The sequence below is a fragment of the Trachymyrmex septentrionalis genome, unplaced genomic scaffold (genome assembly GCF_001594115.1).
Source record: "Trachymyrmex septentrionalis isolate Tsep2-gDNA-1 unplaced genomic scaffold, Tsep1.0 scaffold7, whole genome shotgun sequence".
In the NCBI taxonomy this organism is placed as follows: Eukaryota; Metazoa; Arthropoda; class Insecta; order Hymenoptera; family Formicidae; genus Trachymyrmex; species Trachymyrmex septentrionalis.
In genome coordinates, this window is record NW_017305884.1 from 1,187,227 (window position 1) to 1,197,903 (window position 10,677).

At 38.3% G+C, this 10,677-nt stretch overlaps 1 protein-coding gene across 1 annotated transcript in view; it reads right to left on the reverse strand.

The window, feature by feature from the left end:
• The window catches only part of LOC108753571 (methyltransferase-like protein 9), a 45,571-nt gene extending 41,798 nt beyond the window's left edge, over positions 1-3,773 (reverse strand). Inside the window, exon 1 of the mRNA XM_018495266.1 lies at positions 3,375-3,773. Coding sequence (XP_018350768.1) covers positions 3,375-3,566 — 192 coding nt within the window. The 5' untranslated portion in view covers positions 3,567-3,773. The remainder of the gene's footprint in view (positions 1-3,374) is intronic.
• Between the last annotated feature and the right edge of the window lie 6,904 nt (positions 3,774-10,677).

The following is a 10,677-nucleotide window of genomic DNA, read 5'->3' on the forward strand; positions in this document are numbered from 1 at the left end:
CATCAGTTTATTTTTTTTAAATAAAAATCAACAATTCTCTATTAAAAAAAAAACAAATTAATTAAATTATAGAAAGTATTATAATTTAATATTATTTTATCTTTAATATATATTTATCTGCAAAAGTAATTAAATTGCGTACGAAAATATTAAACTATATCAAATGTTACATTTACATGCAGGATGTCTATAAAGAGAATTGCCAAAGATTGAGTAGATAAAAAAAATTTATATAAATTTATGTCTAAAAATGCTTTATTAAAAAATTTTAAATGCTGCAAAAATTTACAAGCAAAATTGTTTTGTACAACTTGTTATATGATTTATACATGATGCTCCGTCTTATTTTAAAACAGAATGATAATACATCAGTTTTTTAATCAACAATTCTCTCAGCGTTGGATCGATCGAAGTGGACCAATCATTTGGTCTCTCCTAAGTCACCAATTTTAACGTCTCTTGATTTATATTTATCACGTAAAACAGTTCATTTACGAAAGAAATAGAACATTAGCTTTGAAAATGTATTCAAAATATATTTACTACTATTTCCAATATTGTAACGTAGGAATATTCGAAAGAGAGTTTGAAAGTTATTGGTTTCACGAATAGACGCTTGCATTCTTACAGAAAGAAATATTTTCGAATATTTATTGTAACTATTGTAATACTGATTGTAAACTGATAAAATTCGTATATATATCAAGTGATAACTCTTCTGAATCAATCAACAATTCCATATAACGAATTATAGAAAACAATTGTCATAAATCCATCAACATTTATAACTTTTTTAATAAAACATTTTCATACATAAGTTTATAAACTTTTTTCATTTACTCGACCTTATTGATACATTGTATAAGTTTGGCATCAGCACCTTTGCAGATACTCGATATAATTTCATTTGCGATGATAAAATATGGCGTAATACGAATCTCATATCAAACAAGTTATAAGTGTTAGAGCAATTGAATCAATTAGATCTCTCACAGATAACGGCTGCAAAAAGAATAGATAAATAAAAGATCAATTGTGTATATGCGCGTAAGTGTAGTATTCGATATTGAAATTTCATGAGATATACAGACAAGGTCATTAATTCAATGGGCAATAAATAATGATTTATTATCTACTTAATTTTCTAGAAATAATGATAACAGCAGAACGTATTTATTTTGCTAATTTATGGATATGTCTATAGTTTTTATAATTGCTGTAATGTATTACCACAAAAATAAGAACAAGTAAAAATATCTGTCTCATTAATTATTCACGTTTAACAAAATTGAAAGTAAAAATAATTGGAAATATTATATTTAATATAATATAATATAATCATTTTCTCTTTTGTATCTTAGCAGCATTGAAAATTATTATTTTATTTATTTATGTAACATTTTATTCCAAGATGTCGCGTTTGTATACAATTTCCAGTAAAAGTTTAAAAAAAGTCGACGAGCAGTTTCCTGTTTTTGTGGCTTCGATCAGAGGGATATCTCAGATCGATGATTCGAAGCTCGAGCATTTTTCGCATCGATCGTCATGGAGGCCGCCGCGATCGTGACCGCTGCGAGTAAATTGGCGTGGACTTCTCTCGTCGTCGCAATTATAAATAGGATAGGAAAGCGCGGCTAAGGAGAAAGAAAGAAAGAAAGAAAGAAAGAGAGAAAGAGAGAGAGAGAGAGAGAGAGAGAGCACTCGATACGTCGTGGACGATGCCCGAAGTGGCCCCGAGGATGTTTCAGGAATATCGAGGACGTAATTATCCCGTAATTACCGAGCGCGGTCTTGACTCTTGAGCAGCTCTACGTCTCGGCGGTTATCCGAGTGGGGGTAGTCAGTGGTTGGCCTTGTGCGGTAATTGTACTAATTATTACTGCCCTTCCCCCTTCGCCCCCGCGCCCGTGCCCCCATGTACCGCCGGGTTTCCTCCCTCCTCCCCCGGCCGCCCAATTACCCCCGGTGGCCCGCGCGAGAGAAGCCAGAAGTCCAGAACTCTTGTGGAGATTTCAGAACCTCGTTTCTTGGAAAAAAAAATCTTTGTTAGCGCCCGGGATACCCGCGGGCCGTCGTAAAATTGACGGTGGGAGGTTTCTGGGAAATCGTAATTAATTTACGGCCGCATAAATTAGGGGTAATCGACAGGAGACTAGGCATGCGAGTGCAAGACGAAGCACCGGTATAATTGCGCGTTAAATTTTACGCTGTCACGTGATTACGAAGAATAAAGAAGCACGGTACACGTAACTGCATATCTTTGTAAGGAAAAAAAAACATGCAGCTTAATTATCATAATATTAATAATCCTCAAAAATTATTTATAATTTGAAATTAATCTATGGCTTCTTATAGAGGTTCTAATTCAAATATTTTGCCTTCATTTACTACTTCATTTCAATTCAAATGAAAGTTTTTCATTGAATTCTAAGAATTAATCAGAATAACACTGTTCGACAAATTTTTTTGCCCCTTTGGTGTCATTTTTTTTTTAATTGTGATGTGATAAACAAATTTAGTCAACGGATTCATGTTTAACAGAGAAAAATACATCAAAAATTATTATTTATACTCGTGTCGAACAATGATGTTGGAATAATGTAATTAGTGGAGTCGTCTATCACAAAATGTAATAAATGGCAAAAACTAACTAACGCTAAAAATATTTAATAAATTAATTCGTATTCCTTTCCTTTCCCCCTGCATACTTTCTATTAGTGTGCGATTTTTATAAATAATTTATCGCGTTATTTATACATTTCCATGTATCTCTCTCATGAATCTATCTTCAATTTGAAGTTCAAATCCAAGACATCTAGGTATTACATCAGGTGTTACATTACATGTATTGGAGGTTGAAGATTACGAATTAAGGATTAAAATTCGATCAAACAGACAATGTCAATTTTAACCGTTTCGTTCCGATTGAATTCTAATCCTCGATTCGCAATTCTCCAATGCGTAGTACGACACAAGTATTAAAAAGTCTCATGATTCATCTCACGGGCGTCTACGATTTCGAGACCCGAGATCAGTGACGTGACGAGTGACCCCAGGCGGTGACCTGAGAAGCGACGCGTGGCGCGCGACGAGAAGTAAACACAGCCGTGCGACTCTGACAGAGTTGAACGTTGAACGAAGATGCACGCTCTCTCTCCTCTCTCTCTCTCTCTCTCTTTCTCGTCTCGACGAGAGGATGACGGCCACATGATTTGACGCTCACGTGATATCTCTACGACACGTCGTACCGTTTTGAAGGTACAATCAAGAGAAGGAATGATTATCGTGTTTTCAAATGAAGTGTATCGTGAGATATATCACAAAAACGCGAAGGGCAACGTACTTATTATCGAACGTCGCGCTCAGCCGCTCACCTTGCGCTTGTCGTACGCCGCCAGCCACTCGTCCGCTTTCCGTTTGTCGTAAAGCACCCTGGCGAGGCTGCCGTGCGGCCGGTAACTTCGCACGGCCCGACTCGCGGCCTCGTCGCCGGCGGTGACATTGCAGGTGGTGTCCTGACAGCCGTACGCACACCTGACTACGTGGGCCTCGTCCGCGCCCGCCATGCCGCGTCCGACCGACACGTCGTCGGTCACTCGGCTACTACGCTACGCATTATCGCGTGCGGCTCGTCACGTCTCCCTCCGGCCGTGAATCACCACCGCGCGCGTGGCCGTCGTATCAACATTCTCCGGACGCGAAGCCTAAGACACACCGGCCACGGCCGTAAATCGGATTCCCTGCCGTCGCGTAAACACCGTACGTTCAGCACGTGGCCATATTGTCGACGGTGGCGCCGTGCGACGCGAAGCGGTCCGCGACTGAAATTCATCCCACGCGGCCGCCGCGTCGGTAAATTACCGACCGAGACATAATCGTTGATGCTCGTCTGCCTACGATATGAACGTTCGTATGCGGACGTGTTCGACGTCATCGATTCGAATCGCAACTCGCAACGTTCAGGTTCTCGCTCGTTTGGCCACGCAGTAGCAATTAATTTACGAGAGGTACGTATATATGCTTCTGAATGTATTATCGATTATAATAACGAGAACTGGGCACTGTAACACTGGATACAGAGCTTATTTCCGTATCATTGCCGATCAAATGATGCGACTTTTTCGCCAAACGAGAGAGACAAAAAACGAGGAATAATTTATCAAGTCAAATCATTCTCGTCGACGAGTCTCGTAACTGTGTCGCCGATACTGTCCGTATCGGAAGTATGTAAAGTGACGAAAATTTTCATCGTACCCGAAAGTATATGGTTTACATACCCCTCCGTATCTTTTATCGGCCAACGTCTCTCCCTCGGAGAAAGCCACCAAGGGGAGTATGAAACTTTTAGGCGGGATAAATATGGCGGAGGGAGAGGTCTGGGTGCACCAGTGCTCGCCCGATGAATATTTTAGGTGCCACATTGACGCATCGCGTTCTCTCTCTCTCTCTCTCTCGCGCGCGCGCGCGCGCGCGCCCGCTCTGATAATTCATTAATTTATGATAAGCTCGACCACGCCGCCCACGGGCCATGCATCCTCTCCCTCCCCACGCCTGCCATAAATCATTTTCGCGTCTGACGTTAATTGCACGCTACCCCTCGTTACCACGGAGAAATGAGATTTTTTTAATTGGCGAATTTTTCACCGCTGCTGACACCCTGGCACCCGCGCTCCTGTACATTCCCCGTTGTACAACGCGCGTCAAGAAAAGAAAGATCGGCGAGAAGCGGGGTGCGTAATGGCTTTCTTAAATTTGACGATGATACGTCGGAAAGGCGTCCGTTATTTTGTAAGCTAGTCTTCTATATTACGAAGTATCGTTTCTTTTATCTTGACTTCATACCAGGCTATTAGAATGATTTATTCCATGCGGATCTACATAATTTTTCTCTTTTTCTTCAGCTTCTGTTGTGATAACAATTAAATAATTTGTATCTAATAATTTGTATTCGTATACTGAAGAATTTCTAAATATTTTATATATAATATATTATGTACAATTAAAAAATTGACGATCCATCCAAATTTTGGTATTTACACGAGAGGAACATATTAGAAAGTAACACAAATATTTTGTAAAAATTCACACAAAATGTAATGTTATATTTTAACATAATTTGAAAACGAATTATGAGAGCATATTTCTTTTAAAATTGAACATTTATATTATGTTATTTTATTAAATTAGTATACATTCATCCTCTCTCTTTTATTCCATTATCTTAGAGTTTATCTTAAAAAAACATCTATTTTTTTATGTTATTTGTTCTTTTATTTATATCAAATTATGTTATTGCAATACTGAAATGTTAAGCTATTTAATACAAAATACTCAAATAACATAATTATGTTATATTAAATTAATATTCGTTGTCAGATAAATAATTGGGTAAATCGGGATAGACCAACAGAAATTTTCAAATCGCATGAAAGATTGAGATCACATGATGTATTCAATCAAACATACAAAATATACATTTTACTCTGTGTTAAAAATTTAACAAAACGTTTTATCAAGAACTGATTGTTACATAAGTACGAAATTTTTTTACTATGTACGCACTTTTAGATATCCTGATAGAAATGTATTTATGCAGTTTTCCTAGACACGCCTATCCAGTTACTATCTAATATTACTGTATTCTCATTAGTTATGCCAATAATACTGAATAGGAAATGAACAAGAACTTGATAGAGTTTTATTCTATCTATTTTTCATGAGCAGGTGATTTGCTTATTAATCAATTTAATATCCTTTATTTGTTGTGTTTCTATTCAGTAACTGGATTCAGATTTTACGCAACTTTTGTATGCAGTAACTGCAAGCAAAGCGTTATATTCTGATTGGTATCCTAAGTAGTTTTTCTTCTCACTTACTAGTCAGAAGTATAACTGTTTTGTAACCGTTCAATTTCAAAAAACGCATGAAATTTCTATCAGGGTAACTAGAGGAATTAAATCAATTTTGATAAACAAATTAACAAATCTAGATTCACAGACACAAGGCAAGCTTTTAAACCTGAGTAAAAAATTGCGTCATTCCTTACCCCGTCGTCGAATTTGTTTGGGCTATGCCCAACGTTCAACGTCTAAACAACGTGCGGTACACGTGGCCTTGTGATGCATTCCCGCATTCTCCTAATCTTTTATTTACCGGATTGGCGCCATTTCCCTACGTATATAATAAAACGAATCGAGAATTCGAGCATTAAAAGATTAATCGCGTAAAGGCGTTGGAATAACTTTGGAACGGGCAATGAATCTTATTTTCAATCGTGAACGCTGAGTGCTGCTTGACGTGGGTACGGGATTCCTTGAGCACGTAAAATACAAATCGCATTAGCAAGTCAAAATGCTCAAGCCTCTCTATCCTGCGTAGTTGTTCTATTTTGAGGCATCGCGAACATTCCTACCTACGTAATCCTGGCGCTACGGAAGGGCCTTAACTCGATAAGTCCCCTCGGTACCTGAAGTGAGCTCATAATCGTGAACGAAGCGCGCAACCGCTTATTACAAGCGAGGGCATTGTAAATTTGCAGAGAAGCGGAGGGAGAAGCGTAGCTGTGAGAGCGACGGATGATGGTGAGAGCGAGAAAGGAAGATGTAAAGATCAGGCGAGGAAGGACAACAGGTACGTCAAGAAAGAAAGAAAGAAAGAAAGAAAATGACAGAGAGGGAGAGGGAGAGGGAGAGAGAGAGAGAGAGAGAGAGAGAGAGAGAGAGAGAGAGAGAGAGAGAGAGAGAGAGAAAGAGAAAGAAGAAAGGGGCTGAGGAGTCAGGGGAAGGTATAAGACGAGGGAGGCAAAGAGGAGTCGAAAGGACAAAGCGGCGCAAAACGTGCCCTTCAGGCATCTGAGGTCTTTCTTCAGCGTTGAAAATTTATCGTTCTGCAAGCGCCGGTGAGCAGAAAAATAGCGGGGGAGGAGAATAAAGACGGGTGGGAGGAAAAGCAGGAATTTTAAGAAGCGGTTGGCGCGAAAATAAAATACGTCTTGCTATATTTATGCGCGTTTCCATCAATGTAAAAACTCGAATTACGGTTCATCTTCTTCTAGGTCTAAAAAACGATGAAGAGCAGTTGGATCCAGATTAGAAAATGATGAAGAGCAGTTGGATCCGGATTAAAGTTAATCTACATTGATTGATGGAAACGGGCATTACCCGGACAAAAATCCAGATTTTACCGAAAACCGGTGTTTAAGGTAATGAGGACATATTTTCTCCTTTTTTTTTCTTAACCGCAGGCATAATTAACTGTACGTACGCGTGTGGAAAGCGCTAATTAATCTCGACGCGAAGGTGCAAGCCGTTATTAAGGAGGGCGCGTGTGTACAATCTCGCCGGTAATTACGCGGTTGAGATTCGCGTTTCGCGCGTGTATGTCATAAGTGCGTGGCGAGTTGATGCCAGGGCGATACTTCGAAAGCGGTGAAACGAGTTAAATGTTCTAGGCGGGCTTCTCTTGGGAAATAATTTAATTATGCAAGGATAACGAAAGCAGAGTAACGATAATTCGACGTTTAGTGCGACGCATATTCCGGTCAAAGACGTTTCTTTGGGAATTGCCTCCATCGAGAGCGTCCAGACTGAATTTCATGATGGAGACGTGACGATTTGTCTTGTATAAGGTGGTCTTTAATGTTTGGCTGTGTTAATTCGTGATAATAATAACGGAATTGCTGGAGAACGAGTATATACTTATACGTTTTTTTATCTTGAAACACTTGATGAATCTTTTTTTTCTCACGAATCATCCCCTTCTCTTGTAGCAATATTTAATGAACTTTCATATCTAACTCTTCATTACTTTTCTAAGATGTCCAGAACATCCCTGCTTTATAAATCTAAATATGTGAATCCTAGAAAAAAAAACGGACGATATTTATACATATTATTATATTTAGCGTAAATTGATTTATAATTAAAAAAATATTTGTACTTATTCTTATATACACTGAAATGTATACGGTTTTGTTGATGAAGCTAAAAATTTAGCTAGAGATGCAAATTTGAAAATAATTTTGTTTGAACTATTAAAATAATTGCTTGCTGAAAGATTAAAACTTTTTGCATTATCATCAACATTTATAATAAGTGTTCTACATAATTATTTTGATGATCAATCAAAATTATTTTGAAATGTGTATCTAGTTAAATATTTAGATAATTCAAAATTGTTCTTTCCGTATATATATAGAGGATATATAGAATATTATCAATTTTCACTTAATTATAAATCAAAAGAGTTGAAAATTAAGATATAATGTTGCAATGTCAGAAATACGTAAGTAATAATGAGACTAATGAGTTCTTTCACATTCTTTGTGTTGTAAAAATTGCTACAAACGGCACTGTTCTCATTCTCGTTTTTCATTCTCGCCAATACAGTTATCTCTCGCAATCAATTAACGTACTCGCACAAACCCTGATAGAAATTTCATGCATTTTTTTGAACAGTTACTAAACAGTTATGCCAACTTTTGTGTAGTAACTGAGAAGGAAAACTACTTAGGATCCCAATCAGGATGTAATTTATTTGTAGTTACTGCATACAAAAATTACGTAAAATCTGAATCCATTTGCTGAATAGAAACACAACAAATAATAGATATTAAATTGATTAATAAGCAAGTCACATACTCATAAAATGGACAGAATAAAACTCTATCAAGTTCTTATCCATTTCCTACTCAGTATTGGCACAACTAATGAGAACGCAGTAATATTAGATAGTAATTGAATAAGTGTCTAGGAAACCTGTATACACATTTCTACCAGGAAAAGCGTGTCTCGAAGTGTCTTATTTTGAAAAGACGCAGCTTCTTTGTTTTTCATTTCGCGAGTGCACCTCGCGCCCTTTCGACTGAACGACGGTCGAGTTCGACGAGTCCGCGGGAAATGATTACAGGGAAAGAGGCACCGGCCACCGAAAAGAAGACTCACTGGCATCGATCCCTGCTGTTTCTCTCACCGCGCGTCGCACCACGGCTCGTTCTTCTTATCCCTTGTAATAATAATTACACGACGCACGTGTGCACGCGAGCGCGATGGTGAGAGCGACTTCGGTGGCTCGTCGGCGGCGGAGACGCATGTGGAGTTCACGACGCGTGTGGAGTGATGTATGCCTCGTGTGCGGCGGGATACGTAAGACGGGTAGCTTATACGTCTTACATGCCCCGGAGGCTCTCAAAGCCGAGTCCCTCGCTCCGTATGCGCGTATATATACGTACGCGAGTGTGCGTATACAAGGCATCCACGCGCGCGCGCGCGCGTGTGTGTGTATGTGTGCCACAGCGACACGAATGTACCTACATATCCTTGGCTGTGTCCAAAACTTCAAAGCCGAGCGAGTCACCACGTTCGATATCGCTACACGCCACCCCGCTACGACCTTTTTTTTTCCCTTTTCGCAACACCCGGATCGCTCCCAGGAGAAGGTGCGTTAATTACGCCGCGGGACGCGTGTACATGCGTGTCGCGATGGTGTAAAGTCACAGGGAGACATTAACGAGTCCGCCACAGGTAGTTCGAGCGGATTCGCTCCTCCACGCGATGGAACATGCGCTCTACGACCTATAAATGACACTGCCATATATTCGTACGTAGGTCTCTTATACTAACGCACCGTTTGCGAGCAGAGCTGGATAATATTTGAAATAGAAAATAATAATCTAAATCGAGCTTTCTAGATAATAAACGAACATTAATTAGAAATATCCGGGTGATTGAGAGCAATAATAGCGCAGCAGTTATCAATCGATTTATAATGTAAGAATAGAAATATACTATTGTTAAGATCAAACGCATCAACTACTGCGCGGGTATTTCTAATTAATGTTTGCTTATATATTTGAAATAGTTTTATTTTCTTTCAAATACGTATTTTTAAAATTGGAAATGGCATTTTGTATTTTCCATATTAAATAGTTTTTGGGAAACCATTTGCATTTTACATTTGAAATGGATCGTATCTATACATTTAACGATTTGTAACATAGATAATAATAATAGTAAAAAATTGTAATTTGGTATTGTTAGAAAAGAAAACGGGAATATATAGAAAATGAGAAAGAACATACTTTAAGAGAACACATATTTTTCTACAATCAATTACACTACTCTAAAATTATAGGCATTTCAAAATTGTGATTAAAATACAAAATTTTAATAATTAGAAACGTTCAAACTCATTTTCTAGGGTCTATATGTGTGTGCGTGTGTGTGAGAGAGAAAGAGAGCGCTCGATAGCGAAGTCGGATAACCGAAGAATCGGAGAATGCGAAATCAGTTTATTTACATTCTACTGTACGCTTTTAATAATTAGTACTAATTCCTATGAGGGGACTAAGGTGTATTAGTTGAAGAAAATGTGGATCATTCGATTTAATATACAGGTACAGTTATAGCCAACTGGTTAGGATTCACCATTATTGCATATGTGAAGAGAATACTGTTGATTTGCGGTTTGAAAATTATTAAAATTCTGGGGGAACGAAAACCGATTTCATCGAAGGTGTAAAGGGGGTAATGTATGTCAAGACATGGAAATATTCCACCTATCCTTCTTGCAGGTGTGTTATACGTGTGCGTGAAAACTTGAATCTGTGGTGGAATAAATTATCGTAATAACTGACCATAGCGAGTTAAAGTTAGTCATTGAACGTCGTCATGGTGCATT